Here is a 20,225-nt window from a genome sequence, read left to right as displayed (position 1 = left end):
CCAACAACAACTTCACTGTATATACATCTAATAAAAATAGAAGGTGTTCAATATAGACTTTATTAGAAGTTTTACTTATTGTGGGACCTACTATATAGTCTTCCAAGAGAAATTTGTCCTGCTTTTTACAAAAGGGAGACAACAGATGCTGTCCCCTATCCCTTCCAGGGAAGCTGGGCATTACCAAGCGGAACTAGCCAGTATTCTTGTGGAAAGGACAAGAAGAACTGGATATTGTGTAGATAAAGGAAATAAGACCTTTGAAAAAAAGAAACCCTTTCTTGAGGTTACCTGAAACATTTTTGTGAACCTGACAATGCCTGGCTTATCTATACTGCAGAAATGGTCATAATGTTTTGTGCACACCTTGCAGGAGAAAAGCGTTAACTGTGTAAGTGACCATCATAGCCAGTGAATATGACCTAAGGGCTGGATGTATCACATCTGATAGCACCAGCAAACAGCAGAGTGTTCTCTGAGCAACCCCATGTCAGTAATCCATTAATCTGATAAGCCTGTATTGATTCTATTCCTTCTGTATTTCTGTCCTCACTAAACACTTCAGATTTTGCCAAGGATACTCAGAGGAAAAAAAAATATAAAATCCAGTGGTTTTATCACATCAATCACTCGAACAAGGGCATTCTAGCATTCTATTATCTTTTACATTTATATTTGAGATTCTCATCTATGGGATACCCACAGGCCAGAAAAACTGCTTGCAGAAGTTTTATATCAGTTCAAAGCATATACATGTTTGTGTATGCACCCCTAAATATCATGAGTGAGAAAGCAAAAGTACTTTTGCTTTCCACCACGGTTTAAACCTCTGAGTCCCTTTTCATTCTTTTCCAATGAAAAAGTATGAGACAAGTCCAAATTTCAACAGCCAAGTTTCCTTAAAAGCAGCATATTGCAGTTCACTGCAACAGATCCATCCAGGGAGGCAGGTTGCTGATAATAGATCTCAGGGAGGGTTGATTTACTGGTCAGAAGCACTTCGTAGGGGGTGGTCACCTGAATTCAGCTGAGCTAACCAAAATGTGATGGTAGTCAGAGAGATGGAGACAAGCATCATTTGAGATGGTGTGGGACAACCCACCAGCCTCTCTGTGTGCCCCTCCAGAAGGTCTCTCACCTACATCCTCGTGAGGGAAGGTTTACATAGGACTCATCACCAATATTCAGGCAATGTAAAGGAGAGCTGGCTGTCCATGAAAGCATAATCAACCTAAATATCAGTTTAGGTATCTTAGTGTGATGAATTTCCCTCCTTTCTTCACTGTATTTAGAGAGCTTTGCCACTCATACAATGTTCTCCTGATGAAGTAGTATTTCCTCCAATTTGCTTGCACAACTTAGCCTTCAGACAATGACAAGTGAAAGAGCCACAAGTACTATTCACAGGGAACTGTAAATCAGCTAGGAGTTACTATAATACAATCGAGTTTTGCCAAGTTTGCTTCATTTGGATGGGCTGCTGGACAGGAAATAAATCCCTGGAAATTTTTTGAATCCTCTAAATCAGTGGTTTCCAAACTAGAAGGCAAGTCTCTAAGTATAGTCATGAACTTCTAATAAATCAATTTTTACCTCATGATTAAACTAGCATCATGCTAATACAGTATTACTAGTTTGTAATTGAGATTGTAACTGGAAAATAATGAACAAACTCCAAAACACATGGTACAAGCACAAAACAACCATTTTAACAATCCTCTTTGAACAATTTAGGTTACAAAGATTTCTTGGTCCTATGGCTGTCTAGAACAGAGGTATATTTCATGTATTAATACCTAAAACGCTTGTTCACCTCATTGGCTTTCATTTTATCCAAGTTTTCATTTGACAGTTCAGGTTTTGCCATTCAGAAGCCAGAACATCCTTTCCAGCTTTGGAAAGGACATGGAGATTAACTTCAGAAAACTGAATTAAAATTAAATGGAACACAGTAGATGCAGCTTGTAATGAAATCAGAGCAATTCTACTTATCTGAATTCATTAGAAAGTTGAAAACTGTTTCCAGTTTGCTAGAAGTTGTGTGTTTTCTGCCCATGCACCCTGAAATACGCTGTGATGCCACATAGCAAATTATTTTTCTTTACTGCTGACTTATTTATATGACACCAGCATCCGTAGATGCTAAAATTTGATTGTATAGAGTGTCAGTCACAGGCACTACGTAGGGAGAAGGCACCTCTCCTGAAATTGCTTCACAAAGTCCTTGTTGCAGATTCAGTGAGTCAGAAGGCACTTTACTTTTTATAAAGTCTGTATTACCGGGTGTTAAGAAAACTTCTGAAGATGTCACCTCAGAGGGAGCACAAAATAATTGTAACCCCCAACGCAACTAACCCCGCTCCAGAGTTTTTACTGTACCTCTGTGCGAGAGCTTCTCCAGGATGATCCTCAGGCGCTGCAGAACAGGAGGTGAAATGTCATATTTATAAATGTCTATTACCGGCACTCGCTGACATCTCCCAAATATTCCATCTGCAGGAAAGAGAAAAAGAAAAGGAAAAATCTACATTTCGTTTTCTGACAGGACGAAAAATGCGTGATGAGATGCGCATTTCCAATGTCTCCTAATTATATAATGAAGGAACCATTTAAAAGACACTTTAAAAAGCTATCAAAGGAGTACTGAAGCCATGAAATAGGCTATTTTCCATCTAAATAGATAAATACTAGAAAAAAATATTAGTTGGAGGAAGATTTTATTGGACAAGTTAGACATACAGTTTATTTTATAAAGTAATTCAGACTTCTGCCTCTCAAACCTTTTGAAGTAGCACTTCTCTACTGACAATTCAGTGGGGAAAAAAAAGTAACGTTCAGCACCTACTATGTTGCAGATGAAAAGTGCAGCATCCAGAAATATAAACACTAATTTGTGGAAACCATGAGGATTTGCAGAAACATTTTTAATGCAGGAGCCGTGCGTTAGGCATTGGTAAATGAGAACTGAATCCGTAATGGCGAGCAAAGGCTCATTTCAAGAAGTACCCTCTAATGAATGCAATAAAAGAAAGCTGCTCACAGAACAATGAGATATTAATGTGGCCTAATTTATTTAGCTCAATTCCATTTGTCTAAAATGACAGACTCTTCTCATCAATGTCTTTTCAAATCACACCTTCTAATTAATTTAGCTTCTTATTAGTCTTTATTTAGAGAATTGTTCATTTTGAGACAAGCTTCCTGTATATGTGTGGGAGGAACAGGGAGTTCAAACATTCAAATTACCTTTCTCTCTTTCATACAAAAGCCTAATTCAGAGCCTAGGTGCTTCACATCCAATCTGACCATCTGCAATTCTGGGCCTCCGAGAAAGAAAGTGGTTTCATGTATTGTTCACAACAGTTCTCTTCTATATAGTGATCCAAAGGAAGCAATTTAAATGCAACAAGTTTAATTAGCAAAATATTCCCCTGCAGTACAAGTTTTAACAGAGTAATTACTTCAGCTCTGATATTACATCTATCCTCAAAAAGGATAGCTGTATCAGATTAGCAGAAAATAACAGTGAGTATTAATTTTCAAATGTCCATTACTTTCTCTGCTGCTTCACAGAGCTAAAAGGCTACAAATGGGAACTACTGGCCCAGCTGTTCACTAAACACAAATAATGGCACAAAAGAAAATAAACCAATCTAGAATGCAGAAAAAGGGCATTATTAGCCCTCACTGTTAAACACAAATACCTCATTGAAATTAGCCAACTTCTGCTTTCTTTGCCTTTCCAATCCTCCTGTCACTTACAACTGCCAAATTAAGTTGATTCAAATTAAAAACTTACCTCTGAGTTTAATTTTGTTATTGGAAACTAGGTTTAATTTAGAAACCACATACACAGATCTTTTTTTTCTGCCATATAACATATAAAACAGCCTAAGAGCAGATAAAAATATCTGTTTAAAAACCTGTTGCAGTTGGAAATAAGCAAAGTATTTAAATATCAGTCACTTCTAAAAGGTTGGATAATAGGAATGTAATAAGGTCCTGATTCAGAATGGAATAGTGGAACATTTCAGTGTTTAAGAACAAGATTGTTCAAAATTAACCATAACTCGAAATAGCCAGCTCTATTTTGGAATACCACCATTACCAGCTACAAATAATCAGGACAAAACCTATGTTTATATAAAAACAACAAAAATTACTTTTTAAAAATAAAGTACCCCCAAAAATTATCATCTTAAAGACCACAAAAGTATACACATTCAAAATGAATTGAAGTTTTTGCATTAAGTATCATTTCAAGATATCTCAACGGATGCAAAAGCTTATTCACTCACCAACTCTAAAAGAGACCCAACCTTTTTCTCTAAAAGCAGACTTTTCAGAAACCTTTAGCCAACTGCCTTTGAATAGAACAAAACCTATTTAAATTCTAAAATTAACAATTAGCACATGGGCCTGAGCTGCACTATACAATCCATCCAAAAACACTGTGACTGCTTAGGGAGAAACTGCAAGTTATTTTGGTTTCTTTGCTTGAAATAGGGGTAGGGTATAAGCAGCTTTGAAGAGGCTGCAATCACTAACAGCGCTCTGCTCAATGCGGTACCGGGAGAGCTGGAGAGCAGAATGCCCCAAGGAGCAGTTGGCAAATACCATCTCTAAAATACAGAGGGTCTTCATAGTGGGGATTACAGCTGGAGTTGTGTAAACAGTGGATTTCATAGTTTAGTTCAGTAGGGTGTGGGGTTTTTTTTTAAAAAGTAGCAATTTTCCTAGGTTTCTCTAGTTGTTTGGGATTTTTTTTTGGTTGGGGTTGGTTTGGTTTGGGTTTTATTATTATTTGATTACAACATCCCTGTGGTAAGCATTCCATTTTCAGGGTACCTCTTTTTTAACCTTTCTAAAAATTACACAGACTGCAGGAGAGAAGAAAGGCAGGTCAGAGCGATTTAAAAAAATAAACCAAAACTCTCCCCTCTTTTTCTTTCTAAAAAAATCCATTTTGCAGATGGGGCCCAAATTCCAAAATGGCTCGGATCCAGCACAAACCTCATTTTCACTTCAATTACACTAACGTTTAAAAACTTTGCAGCCCAGTCTGCCACGAACTATCCAAAACCAGCGTCGTCTTTCCAGTAAGTAAATACATGATGTGACTTTCCAGCCGAGCGCAGGGTGATGTGGGGCTGTTCCAGTGTTGGTGTCTGAGCTCCCTGTTGTGCACACCTTTGACCTCCAACGAGCAAATTGCCCAAAGATGTCATGAAGCAAAAATGCAAACGGAAGAGCTCCCAGATTTTACAGTAAATGTCATATGGTAGAGGAGATTCAAAGCACAAGCGATGCTTTAATAACCACCACCCAAGGAAAAGTCCTGTATGCCTATAGCTGTTAAGACTGTGTTCATACTGAACTTTGATTAAAATAGCATTCTGAGAAGGAAGGTGATATGCAAAAGAGCTCTGCTTTTTACGCATGCCCAGAATGAGAGAAGAGTGAGACAACCGATCGATATACACATATGGTTGCTATTAAGGTGCTGTCATTTGGTAACCATTAGCAAAGAGTGGTATCTGAAATTTCCATAGCAATATAAGTTATACTTAGACCTGGAAATATCTGTGTTAACAGCGTGGTGATATTGACTTTTAGGCGGCTTCTACATTTGTTTCCAAAGAAGAGACTAAAATAGAAGAATAATATACCAAAGGAGACAGCGAGACGCTACTTTATGTATTTGGCTATTTTGCTAACAGGTTTCTTATCTCAGAATGCAAGCATATGTGTATATATATATATAAAACTATAAGCTGCTATTTAAAGTCTTGATTTTTTTACAAATATACATTACAAAGCTAGATACTAACACTACAAGATACAAATTTAACATAACCCAGGTGCCCAATAAGATCTCAAATAGTGGCAGATTAACCTCTTTTATTAGAGACAACAACCTGGACCACGTGTATTTACACTGAATATTTATCAACTTCTAATGAAAAAACTATAGCTGACAGATCAAACTGTGAACAAGTCAAAACACAAGTTCTGGAAAGGTGATTTTTGAGAGAGGTTTAGAAGGAAATGGAAAACACACATCTTAATTTGTTATTTGGCCATTTACCGTTAATTAGTGGATATTTATTACCTCTCTTACCCACTGAGGAATGAAACACCATTTTACATTCATGATTGACACCTAGGTATCAAATTATGTAAAAGAAGAGCACAAGAAAATATAGTTTGAAACAGTTTTGAAGAGTTGATTGTGCCAGCATGTTCACTTGGTAAGGCAGGCAGGCATCACATGCTTAACAGGTACTAAAAAGTCTTTGGAAACTCGCACTGAGTGACCACCTTCACCATGCAGGCGAGACTATTTGTGGACAGCTGATTCATTCAACTCCTTTTAAGTAGTGTTTCCTACAAAAAAAATAATAGTGCATAATAAACTGTCCTTGGCTAGAGAAACATATCCCATCCTGGAACCACTAAGTCTGGCTAATCTAACAATTGAAACTACGGCGTGTACAAAACTTGGCACAGTTTTGAATAATACCAGCAAAAAAAAAAAAAAGAATAGCTCTTGTTGACCAAAGCTATGAGGATTGGTAGAGATACTGGAGGCTGATGAAAGCTTGACAGATGTAAATTAAAAGAGTGTGTTTTGCACTCATCAATTATTTAGATCCACATGCAGAGAAATTTTCACATGGTGCTGACAGGTGACCTTTGCAAAGGAGCCTTCAAGCAGATGCTTTGAAGCACTAGTTCTGCTCTTCGAGCTTCCAGTAGCAGCTGGAAAGGGGGCGGCTGTCCAGACAGAGACAGGATTCGCATTCACTGTCGACCAATGCTTCAGCTGCCTTGCCCTAATTACCTGATAATTGTTAAAAAACTATAAAGTAGAGCTTGGGATAAAATTTAAGTTTTGTCCCATATTGCAGGCATTGTCCATTGTTCTTGAGTCATGAAGGTAAACAAAAAGTCCACAAACCCAGTGGGTGTGACAAAGGGCATCTGCTGCCACTTGGGACTCTGTCATTTGTGCTCTTGCAGTCAATCAGAGAAATTCCTCTGATGTTGCTACAGAGTTTTCAGCGGGCATCATCCTCCAGCAACGTAGCCTTCTGTAAGAAAAAGATTCATTCTTCTCACCGAATATGGACATTGCTTAAACCAACAGCTTGGGGAAGGAGTGTGAAGTGGTTGTAAGATTCAAGAGAAGTCCAGGACTAATGAAAAGGCCAGTGCTTGATGTCTTATAACCCAAGGTTAGAGCCTGAGTTGCCTACTGGAAAGATTAAATCATTTTCCAGTGGGAAGCATAATATCTGCATCTCAAAAGTCTCATGATACTAGGCTTCAAGGTCACAGATGTTAAATGTTTTAGGAAGTATGAAATAGATTATTGAAATATTTTACTCTTCTCTCCCTGCTATTTCTCTGCAGTAAGGTGTTTGTTTTCAAAATTATTTAAATAAAAAAGTTACAGTCCTGCTAAGTTGCATTCCAGGAGGCTTATTTCAGACCATGTAGTCCACAAACCCACATTCAGCACATACAAATAAGCTCTTCCACAAACAGCATCTTTTCAATATTCCACTTACTAAATAAAGATTTGTTCCTAATTTATACTTCTACTTTTAAATTGTCTTTACATGTGAGGCTGAAGTCATGCAGACAGAGTGAAAGTTGCTTCTAAAGTGTCATTTCTCATGCAACATTTTGAAAATATCCCTCCAATGCTTGCTAACAGCAAATGCTTACAAATCTCACTGCAGCAGTTCATCAGAAAAGCTGCTGCTTGCGATCACGGTGAACTGCATTGCAAACCTGCAGCGCTCCACCGAGAACGCGCCTCCTTCCTTGGAGCCAATCTCCCCCTGTTAAACTTTTCAAACCTTTTTACCATTTTATTTTACTTATCTGTGTGGAGCCTAGTAGTCCTGGGTTGTTTCCCATTCAGAGCAGTAACACTGGCATCTAGTGGGCAGTTCCCTGCTCAGGGATCAGTCCTGGAGCAAACATTATTTACCTTCTGCATTTATTCGCTTTTAGATCCGTTTGACTTCATCTGCAATCCACAGCTACGCAGTTACAAACAACCTCAGTCCACCCTGTCTTTCCCTACTATCCTGATGGCTAATAAGCACGTGGAAGTTTTTAACACAGTTATTTAAAATTACAAAATGCAATAGAGAAAAAATAAAAAAACCTAGGATATTTGTTTCTAGAAGTAATGCATTATTAAAACAAGTAAGCAAAGTGCATACAGATTGTTTTAGAAAGAGTACATCCTGGTATTCTATGTTTGTTAGTGTAAAGCACAAAACATTATTAAAGTAAAACCTCAACGGTAAATAAAACAAAAAGCATAATATTTTTTGTTGATTTATGGTGTGGATTCAATAGAAACACCATAAGAAGCAGGAAAAAAAAAAAAACAACCCAATGTGAGGTGTTCCGAACTTGAAAAACAAAAAATTATCCAACAAGAAAATATTATGCAGTGGATACTCTTAATAACAGAGCTGTAAATACAACCTTCCTCAGCTACTAAATAAACTGCTGCCTGGAGGGCAAAGGTAACTTTGCGAATTCTGCTGAAAGTCAGACCACCTCACAGTCCTACAATAGGACTCTAACAAGATTTAATGCCTTTCCTCACCTTTTTGGACACAAATACTTAAGGAAAAAGTGGAGGGCAGGTCTGGTTGCAACTGAAAAAAAAACCAAAACATTTCTGCTGATTGAAAGAACTGGATGGCATGTTAGTGATTATAAAAGTGCTCATATGAAAAGATAAAAGTTCACATTAAGAGCAGCATTAGTTAGCTGTTGTGCAAACACTGTGATAGGATTGGGATTTGCAAAGCTCCAGATCATCCTGCAGCAGATCTGAGAAAGAATAAGTAGATCCTCTGGGGCTTACAGTCCCCTTGTCTGAGGGAGTAATTCCAAAAGCAAGTTCTGGAGGACCCTGATCTTCCTTCACCAATTTAAGTGATGGATTGCATAGTCCCAAAATATTATGCACATTTTCACTTGCAAGAGGGGTGGTTTTTGAAGTTACAACAGAAATCTTTAAATTGTAGAGAGAGTAACTAAAAAAATCAGATTCTTTCTTGAGTCCAGCAAAAAGAAGGAAGGAGAGGACTGTGAAAACGCTAGCTACAGTTTAACAAAGCAAGAAGAGAGATGGTTTGCCATGAAAAGAAGTGCTGCCTGCTTCCAAAAAGGCCCTAACTTATTCAGCTAAGAGAATGAGAGGTGCAGATTTCAATGCCTACTTTCTGCAATTCAGAGCACAGAAATGAACCTCACTCTTAACAGGTCATTCAGAGGCCTCCCAGCCGCAGAAATAATGGCCATATCTTGGGAGGAGAGGGCAGGAGGGTGTTTAAGGAAAGGGAAAAGCAGAGATGAAAAGCAAGCAAGTCTTAAATTTTTGCTGCTAGAGCTGGTGTTCCAGTTGAATAATGCTTGGATAATTTGGTACTTCTTACAGAAACAAACTTGAATTTTCCACAGCCTCCCAGGTAACCATGTGGAAGGAAAGTTGTGCTTTTTGGCTTCATGATGAGGACAAAAAAGGATGACAAAGCAGTGACATATTCCACATCCACATCCAGATGACCACTGCCATTTGTAAGCCACAGAAACCATTAACTCTAATGTTGATCACAGAGACAAAGACAAAAACCCACGCCACAAAAAAACATCACCACACCCTCAAGACGACCTATTTGTTATATATTAAGAGAACTTCTCTAAGCAAAACTACATACTCAATATTAGCTATGATATCTCAAAGGAAAAAGAGCTTGCAATCAAAACCATCTGAATGGGAAATATCTTCTTTTTGTCAATACTGGTAATAAAGAGAAAAGGGAGGAAAGACTTCAACATACAACTCCTCCTCCAAGAGGAAAAATACTTCAAATTCAATTGTAAGTCAGGTATTAGTAGGCTTACAAAAAAGCTCTCTCATTTCTCTATCATATTTAGTAATTGGACTGCAAGATTAACATATAAGTTTATACTTTACATTGCAATCTCAGAGAGAAATCTGAGCCACGTATTACCCCCCAAATATGAATAAACTAGAGAAGTTAAGAAAGCAAGCAGGTAGCCACATAGATCCTTAAGCACTGAACCATCTGATGCTTTATGGGAAAAGACTTACAGTTTTTGCAACCTGGTTGATTAATTATTTATGACATTATTGGGAGAAATGGAGTGAAGAGACAAAAATGAACAATCTGAATCAGAACAAGTTTCAAGCAGGGAGAAACTGTTCTGAAGCTGTTCAGCTCCCTCCTGGATGAGTAATGGAACTCCTGTTGCTTGTACTGTTTAAAATTAATCCAGAGCAATGGGGAATGATGAAACACGAACGATTCTTTTTTTCACTCAATATGCATTTATGAACAGAGGTTACTGGAGGGAGTAAGAATTTATTTATGGAGGCAATGAGATGCAAATATACTAATGCTTATTTATGCACACTAATTTTCCAAGTATCACTGAGATGTACTTCAGTCACTTCAAGGATCCCCATTACATTTTCGGTTGGTGCCAAGAACCACTTTGGTGCTGGCAATGTCTTCGCTCTGTGATGAGGCTGTAGCTGCTCTTGCATCTGTATTCCCAAGGCAAAAATAACTCTGCAAGGAAACATGTTCACCAAAATGGATTTCTGCATTTATTTTCATTCTGTATTAAAATACAAAGTAGTGAAAGGTTTAACTTGTGATGTTTAAGTTCCAAGAGCTTACAAGAGTTAGTTATTACAGGTCTGCAGGAGACAGTGTTCTCATGAAAACATGACTAATGACCATTCCATTCATATTCATCAGATGCAGTACCTAATAGTTAGAGTAAACTTGGTTTACTTCTGACCTTTGCCAAACTCAAAGTTTCCTAGATCTTTGCAGGACAAGATGTATTGAGACAGCAGATTACTTTTGTAATCTGAGCTACTGAATTTATTCCTAAATGAAATTGACTTCAGACATGCCTGAAATTATAGTAATAAAGATCTCCATCTTGTTCCCTCTCTGCAAAGTATTACAAAAATTACGGAAAATTATGTTATGCCAACCTGACCGCATCAGCAGAAATTTTAAATGCATTCCTTTATGAAGGGGAGGGGAAATCCTTCTAAACTGGGGTAACTTCACAGAGTGCTGCACCCTGTGCATTGATTAAAACTGGCTGCAGCTATCTCAGAAATCTCTCCACCTTGCTCGAGCATGAAATCCCAGCACGCCTACAGAAGCCACAGCACATCGAGCCACCTCTGGCAGTTCCCTCGTGGACGCTAGAACAGCCGAGAACCTCCCCTTGTACTTGGACAGAGCGACGCCAACAGTTTCTGCCAAACAGGCTGGAGTGCATGAAAACTCTGACAGATTTCAAGAAAACTGTGCTTTAAAAGAGCTAAACAGGATGTTACGTATCTGTCCTCTCAGTTCCAGAAGGACAGGGAACTGCTGGACAGAGTCCAGCGCAGGGCAACAAAGATGATGAAGGGAGTGGAGCATCTCCCATGTGAGGAAAAGCTGAGGGAGCTGGGGCTCTTGAGCTTGGAGAAGAGGAGACTGAGGGGTGACCTCATCAATGTTTACTAATATGTAAAGGGTGAGTGTCAGGAGGATGGAGCCAGGCTCTTCTCCGTGACAACCAATGATAGGACAAGGGGTAGTGGGTTCAAACTGGAACACAAAAGGTTCCACTTAAATTTGAGAAGAAACTTCTTCTCAGTAAGGGTGACAGAGCCTGGACCAGGCTGCCCAGGGGGGTTGTGGAGTCTCCTTCTCTGCAGACATTCAAACCCGCCTGGACACCTTCCTGTGTAACCTCATCTGGGTGTTCCTGCTCCGGTGGGGGAATTGGACTGGATGAGCTTTCAAGGTCCCTTCCAATCCCTGACATTCTGTGATTCTGTGATATCTAGGAGCACCTATCAGAAGCTGCATCTGGAAACATTATTTCTACCACAATGCCTGGTCTGGATGCAGCTGTCCCCACCTGAGTACATACTGAGTACCTGACTGTACCTGAGTACGTCCTGCGGCTTTGATAACAGCAATAGGTTGAAGACAGGAGATACTTCAGTCGTTTTCACTTGGTTCATACCCCAGCCATCAGTCTGAGACAATACAGGGCAAAACCACTCAGGAGGTTTGCAGATGTAAAGCTGGAATCTGGAGATGTCATTCAGCATGCAGCACTGATGAGGTCAGTGTGGGAATTACAGAGTTCTGGTGTCCAAATTTTAAAATGAGTTATAAAATTTAGAAATGACATTGAGGAAAGCAAAAGACATTATCTAAAGACTGGAAAAAGCCCTACAGTGAAATGCCTTTTCCAGCATAGAAATCTTCAGAAAAGAAGATGATCTTTTGTCTCTATAAGTGAGCCTGCAGACAAATAAAATGATATGGGAACAGAGATCTGGAGCAGGACTGTGAGCAGTTTCTGAAGTATTGAATTTTCATCAGTTTTGTGGGTTACAGTTCATAACAACTTTCAAGATTTGCAGTGTTGGAAATGATGGTACAAATAAATCCAAAAAGCAAAAATTTTCTGCTTTTACAATGCAAGTGGAGACTCCTCAATGCATCTGAAATGTTCAATCTCAAATTGCTTCCTGATTTATTAACAGAATACACCCAGCTCATAGGAAATATTTAACATTTCAGCATATTTATAGGTTGAAATGTGCTTTTTAACATACTGTAGACAAAAGCCATAATTTAACTGGAGTTCAGGGGCAGAATTTAGGCTACTCATAGCTTAAGAGTCACTTGCAATTTGAGCAGTTAAGTACAGTTGTATATTCAGTAAATGCACTTAAAGGAAGACAGAACTTTAAAAAATATTAATTTTGAACAAAGTATTCATACAACAAAAAAAGAGGAAGTAACAGTTCATCAAATATGCAAAATAAAAAAAAAGCTTGAAAGTCAGGAGTACAAGATCAGCAAAAAACCCCATCGTAATGATACTTTACTAATGACTGCTATACTGTATCTTTCTAAATTTCTCCCTCATACTGTATTGCTTAAGAAGTGCCAGATTCTTGCTTGGAATAACAAAACTACACAGAAAATAGTCCATCTGTTTGATGCCACCTCTTATACTCCAGCTGAATACTCTTCCAGGCAGAAACCATCACCTGTTTTTAATAAGTTTTGATAGAGCTAACAAAAAGGAGTGAAATACTAAGTGAAGGAAAATGCCTCTACCCAAAATCTATTATTCTGAAGCTTCCGCTGGATTATTGAAAATAACACGTTTAAATAAAATCACTGAATTTATGACACTATCACCCAGACCTGTGAACAAAGGCACTTTTCTCTACGTGTGTCACCTCAGAGTTTCTCTCTTCTGCCAGTGCTTTGCCATTCCCCAGTTATTCAACCAGTTCTGGCCAACAGAAAGTTTTCCAAAGACCTCTGCAGAGGCAGAAATGTAAACAGAACTGTACAACCACTAATGAAAGGAAAAGGATAAAGCAACATTTTAAATTGTGTGAGGAAAAAGAAACAATCCTAAAAAGGCCACCACCTCCTATCCCTGGCCATACTTTAGTTCTAATTTGCCCATCAATGCAATCCTTCTCTCATTAAACTTAATTTGGATATACTGAAACTAGAAAAACTTCCAAGCCACATAGACATATAAACAGGTATTGATACACCTAGGCATTTTTTTTGATCTACAACAGCATTTTCTCCCAAAGGCATCAATCAAAATAGACAATTTTTATCTGTTAATCCAACTTCTGCATATCTAGTAAGTGGCTTAGTTTTACAGTGTATTCCATTTATTTCTTCTCAGTCACTAAGAACAGGAGGCAGAGACAACTGTTACAAATTTCGCCATTATTTGCAGTGTTTACAAATGGACAATGTAGGAATAGGACTTTCCACTTCTCTCACATCTGGAGCATCACCCTTTTAAACATAAATGTTCACCTCAAAGTCTAGAAAGGACAGTCCAGAAAACAACCTGTAAATTTTAATAAATTCAAGACTTTAAAGGCTGCACCCTAAGTCTCCTACACAAATTTTATTTCCCTCCAAGTTCATATTCTGCCCAAACCACTGACTGCTGTCATATTTGGTGCAACTTGTTATGGGTGGAAAGATAAGCAGCAGGGCAGCAAAAAGAGGAGGTTTATCTATGGCAGCTAATCTCCTCAATCAACAGCACTCAGCTCTGCTTAACAGCCGTTGCCAAGTAACAGGGACCAGCTTTTCTTATCAGCTTCATAATGTTTCATTGACTATTCAGACTAGAATAGAAAGCTGTGACACTCAGGGTTATAAGCAGCACAAAATGAAAATGGCATATTATGTGGTATGAAGAAGAGAAATCTTTTAGCCCTCACCTTATCTGGACAGTGACTGTTACTCAAAAAAAAAAATCTATCATTTTCTGCTCTGCTTATTTTAATATCACAAAACAAAAAAAAAATATATTTACATAAATAAGATTTTTTTTAACATTGTTGGCAGATGCTCAGCAATTCACTGACGTTACTGATACCTCTTAGAGAGACAAGGGTTGTGCAGATCCCTATTACGTTACTGAAAAGCAAGCGTTTGTTGCTTATTCTAACGCTATTGCAGCAGCTTCGATGCTTTGAGGGATGTCTTCTCACAGTAGGTGGGATATTCCTCAAACCTTTATAACCATGACCAGAATAAGACAATCTATGCAAAACTGACAGCATTACATTTTTTTAACAGTATTACTACTTCTCCCTCCTCTCTTCATCTCTGCACAGATTCTGATTCTCTGTTGAGATATTGACGCTCTTCGTGTACTGGAATAGGAGTAGCAAAGCCTTATAGCACCTCTTCTAATTGTGATTTTTAGTATAAACACCTTTTCTGATTTTCTGCTTCCTAAAATTTAAATCTGGGGCCATCTAGAATCATGAGGAATTGTAACTGTCATTGTACTTGTGTGTTACAATCAGTATATACAGAATTATATCATTACCCACCACAAGAAAACTGGTAAATAAAAGAATATACTTAGACACATTCACTGTATCAGAGAACCTAATGGTATACTGCCCAAATTGGAAAATAAATATGTTTACCTTTATTCCATCCTGAAGAATAATTAACCATCCCCAAGTCACCATTTCCAGAGAACTATGACCCCTCAAAGTTTTGTCTTTGATGCGTATTTATCCATGCCCAGAAAATAGAAGGAATATCCTGCAACAAATTTTACACTCAAGGAATTCTCTGTCTTTCAGACAAAGCTGAGTTTGGATTTAAGGCAAATATTTATAAGCATTTGAGGTTGCAAGTACTTCTAAAGGATGTCATGTTACCCAATCTCTTTGCACACAAACCCCAATGCATTCAGTTACTGTTAAGTACATCCCTAAATTTAAATTCATTGCAAGTCTCCCAGATCCTACTGGGAATATTTCCACACTTAGAAATAACTTTTTGCTCAAGCAATTGTCTGTACTGCAGCCTCAGTGTTCCATGGCTGTCTCAGCTTTCCCAAAATTTCAGAAAAATCTGAAAAAATTAAAAGTAGTTGGAAGATTCTGCAAGTATCATATCACACCTTCAGGAAATTGTAAAGTTTTGCTGTAATATGGAGTCCATAGGACAAATATCACCTGCTGAAGAAGAAACACACCTTTCTAGCACTGAAGTTTCCTATGCAGATAGAATTTCAAAGTACTGATTACACTTAGGTTGAAACATCTTACGTGAATATGATAAGGTCTGATACAACTACAGGCTCTCTTACATTCAGAATGGTGCTGATGAATTCATTCCACAAAGGCATAATTTTTGGCCTTCTTTCAGTGAAAAATAACTTCTGAGATATACTCTCAAAGCTCAACACACTCTCACTAGTAAATGTGCAGTTTTGTCTAGACAGTGTATTTAGATGACCTAGAGCAGGATTATCGACTTCTCCACCTACTCATCTCCTTCCATTTTTCAATATTAACAAGGATAGTGAAATTGCAAATAAGTGAGAGTCTTATTTCTAACAACAAATAAAGACAATGCTTCTTTTCATACTAAATGGACTGAGTTTTAAGAAAAATTGTTTTAAACCTTATTCAGCCCACCAAACTTTGCATACGAGATTAGACAGGGAAGTTAGGAATGTAGTTGCTACAAGCTTCCTCCAGACCTGACAAAGATAGAGGGGCACGTGCTGAAGATCAGGTGGCTAAACTAAAATCTAAAGCATTAAATTGAATAGATATGTGCCTTGATATGAATAAAGTCACAAGAGTCTTATAAATTGCTTAGCCATAACAAAGAACAAATTCTAAAAAAGTCTGTGGATCCAGCCTTAGCTTAGGGGCTACTATCAGTTTTCACCCAGCTTGGTTTTCAGCTAATACACACTAAGAGGAGGTGTTACAACTATTTCAGCTTGCTTGAGTACAAATAAGAAAGTCATAGAAGGTTCAAATAGAGAGGTGTTGAGTTTTCTTCTGTTGCTCAAACAAGTAAATTAATACCTTTTTTATTCATTTGAATCTATTGATTAATCACTGATTGAATCTATCTATATGAAACTATTAGTATTTCAGTACCTTAAGAAGCATTATTTTAACCAGAGTGCAGCAACACACACAAAAAAAAATTCTAAATATTTTGCCTTCGCTACGTTTCCATGAAGATATAGAAACCATAGGAAAAATCCTGGGAACATTGGTAATTTTGATACTTAATACTTTTTCTTTTTGCTCTGAGTCAGGCAATGTTAAGTTCTTAGTCATGGAGAGGTGACAAGTTTCTTTAAAAGCAAACAATAGCATAGACAGAAAGAGCCAGAATGTATTTCCTTATTTTGATCTCGGAGCAAATTTAGCCTGATATAAATGAGACACATCTTTAGCCATGACCACATTAGTGCAATGTAGAAGGACTGCAAGTGATAGCAGAACTAAAGTTTAAAGTCCCATCAGGAAGATCGCACCAACTCCTGGGGCTAAGCACTCTCATGTCAGGGAGTATCCACCACCTTAAGTTTCCTCTTAACATATTCAAGAAAAACAACTAATTCTCTGGCAGTTCATAAAGAGTATCACATCTTAAAAATCCATTTAAATTTCTCTTTGAAGAGTGTATAATTGCTCCTTTACTCCTGTGCCATATCAGTAGTGACATTACTTTGGAACGTTCACATCAGGATCCCTAAGGGACAGATTTTCAAAGCTGAGGAGCAAGGAATAAAAATATCAGATAGGCACAGGTATGGAGATCCACAATTTTGTGTGTGCATAGAATCAGCCATATGAGCTGTCGCAGGCAAGTAAAGATGAACTCCAAGTGCAGATACAGGGAGCATTTCCATATTATCATGTACAACCTAAGGAAGATGGCAGAGGTTACTGCCTCTGTGTTTTGACTTCAGTCCCACAGGGATTCTGTTCCAAAATTGTAATTTAAAAATCCTCGTCAGGTTTTTTCAGTCTCTTCATATTTTTGGTAGCTGGAGTGGAAAAAAGGGGTAAGGAATTGGCTGAAAAGGGGGAAGGAATTTAGCCATGCTAAACAGACACTGGAATAAAAAAAAAAAAATGCAAAGAAAAATGAAAAAATACTTTATATGAAGTACAAAATATTATACTCAAAAAAACCAGGCCTGTCAGTAATTACAATATTACAAGGAAATATAGTTTCCATACAGATCCATCATTAGGCATCATTCTAGCAGAACCATTAGAAGTGCTCTCTTTTTACCTACAGGCAAAGCACTTATGATAAGCTGCTTCTGTACATTTAAGGAATTGATTTCAACAGCACTCTGGGTTTGGGTTTCCTTTTCTTTTTTTTTTGGTAAGAAGGCTTCAGAATAATTTCTACAAAACCAACATGGATCATCTTTAATTACTGCATTGCAACCATGGCTATTTAAAAACCCAGTCTCAGCAAAGTAGATGACAAACATTAATGAGCAGTAATGCACACATGGTATTGTAAATGAAAGGATAATGAAAGCAATTTATTTGAAAATTAAAATATGATTAAGAATGGCAGCCTGTACTAGGACCCAGATGCCAACAGAAAGCAACCAATGTGCAAGCCGACTCTCTGTCATTTGGGAACCGTATGAAATTCCTTTCCATTCTTTGGCAGTTTTTTTAACATAAACTATCTTAACTAAAAGACAGCATGTATACACTGGAAGCCACAAGACCTATGGAGAGTTTTAGAATTAAAGAGCACTACAGGGAAAAATCTCCAAGAGAGAAAGAGAAAGTATATTTAGAAGATATTTCAAATTTTAGGTAGGATGAATTACACTCTGCAGAAGTGTCTCTCTACCTTAACTCCAGAGACACTGTCAGTTACTCACTCACATTCAGCAGAGTCACTAAACTGAGGTCAGGTGAACCTGGAGTGTGTCTCCAACAGCACATGCTCACACCAGGACCTAATTAGGAACAGGACACTTGGAGAAAGCCCAAAAAGCAGGTGCACTGGAGTTAGCTAAACACATACAGAGGAGGTCTAGAAGCAGTTTAACCACAATAGTGTTGCTCTTCACATGTGTTAAGACGCCTTTCTGAGACTATGAAAGTATACTTAGGGTCTAAACTGTTTCCATCAGTATAGTGTAAAATGCTAGGTCAAGTCTCCATCATTTTAAGCACCTCTGAACTTTGCTCCAAGTCAGAGTATAGCATATCATGAAAACCTGAATAAGTATTAGGTACTAAAATAAAAATGTTGTTCTTCGGTTTTGCGTGGTTTTTTGTTGTTTTTTTGTTGATTGGGGGTGAGGTGGTGGGAAGGGGAGGGTGGTATAGTTTTGCTTTTAAGGTGTCTGCTTATCTTAAGTTTGCATTGACACAAAAGCAAACCATACTGAGCAGATTGCTGTTGTTGTCATATATGCTCACATTTAAGCATTCAAGTTTGAAAATTTAACCTAAGTAACTTCATCAGCAGCAATATGTCAGAGTTGGTTGAGCTGCGTAACAAATTACCGGACCATATGTCTCCAAGACGTACAAATATGTCAGGACATTAAAAAAAAAGAAACACATTGAGAAAGGCTGAATGAAAATGTGAATGAGAAAGTATTAGCATAGTAGTAGTTGCATTTATCCAGTACTAAAATTACATTCGGCACTTTGAAGGCAACTGCAAGGTTATGCGGCTCTCGGTGAAAATGAGTCTGATGCCCCTGGACTAGATGTTTGCTATAGGCCCCTTCCAACTTAAAGATTCTATTCTAATGTTCAGCTTCAAAGCAAAACAGAATGCTACGCTACTATTACCAGGATTTCGTCATAAATTTACTAATATGTTTGTACAGTGTTTACAAGATTCGTAGCCTAAGAATGATCAAGGTAATCAATCAATAGCTGCTTTCACTATATATATGTAAAATATAAACTCGTTCAAGAAAATAAGTCACTTATCCATCTATCAACAGACACTTCAGAAAAACAAACTTAATCAATATGGCTCCCAAGAACTGGTATTTTCCAGTGTATCTAGGGTCTGAGGAGACCTTCTTACTCCATAGTTGGCTCTGCGGTAAACACAACTCCTCCTAGCGAGGATGTACACTGTTGGACATTGCAGACCTCTTCCATCCATTTTTGTCTTGGATAAATTACTATGTTACATGTAATACCTATGTATATATTACAACTATATAACTCAATACCTAATTATCTAAAACAAAACTGGCAAGTTTTTAGGGGTAACAGATATAACCCAGCTGAGCTGAACTGGTACCTTATCACTACTAACAGCACAGAAAAGACAAAGAAAACAGTTTTAACTGTAGAACTCCACATCTTAACAAAAGGCTATTCCCTGGCCAGAATACATTTTCCCCCCGCCTTTTTTTTCCCCCTACTGTTGCATTGCTTTAGCTATTACTAAATTTTACAAAGATTCTTAGGATTTTCAGCTTCTAATTATTTCTTTTCTATCAGTCAAGCCAATCACTCAACACATCTTCTAGAAACTGCTTCGATCTCTGTTTGAACAATGTCATTTTGGGGTAGGTGACAAGGGCTAATCATCAATGAAAAAATATAAATAGAACAAATGGCTGCTTAAAAATATATTTTAATCCTTAAGAAATCCACTGGGATATTAACAAAAGGTGGTTTTGTCTGCAAAAAGGCATTAACATAGCCATTTATAAAACTAATAGGAAAGCGAGCGCTGCTCCAGTAATAATGAAAGTACACTGCAGAATAACATTATGGAAATAGGATA

The 20,225-nt window shown here is 37.7% G+C and overlaps 1 protein-coding gene across 1 annotated transcript in view; it reads right to left on the bottom strand.

Moving 5' to 3' along the window:
- The window catches only part of PTPRN2 (protein tyrosine phosphatase receptor type N2), a 651,416-nt gene that overhangs the window by 489,071 nt on the left and 142,120 nt on the right, over positions 1 to 20,225 (bottom strand). Inside the window, 1 exon segment of the mRNA XM_065830742.2 lies at positions 2,380 to 2,493. Within this exon segment, the coding sequence (XP_065686814.1) occupies positions 2,380 to 2,493 (114 nt within the window).

Source organism: Patagioenas fasciata, chromosome 2 (assembly GCF_037038585.1).
Source record: "Patagioenas fasciata isolate bPatFas1 chromosome 2, bPatFas1.hap1, whole genome shotgun sequence".
Classification (NCBI taxonomy): domain Eukaryota; kingdom Metazoa; phylum Chordata; class Aves; order Columbiformes; family Columbidae; genus Patagioenas; species Patagioenas fasciata.
The sequence above is the reverse complement of the archived record's forward strand: the minus strand, read 5'-3'. Positions and strand labels throughout refer to the sequence as shown.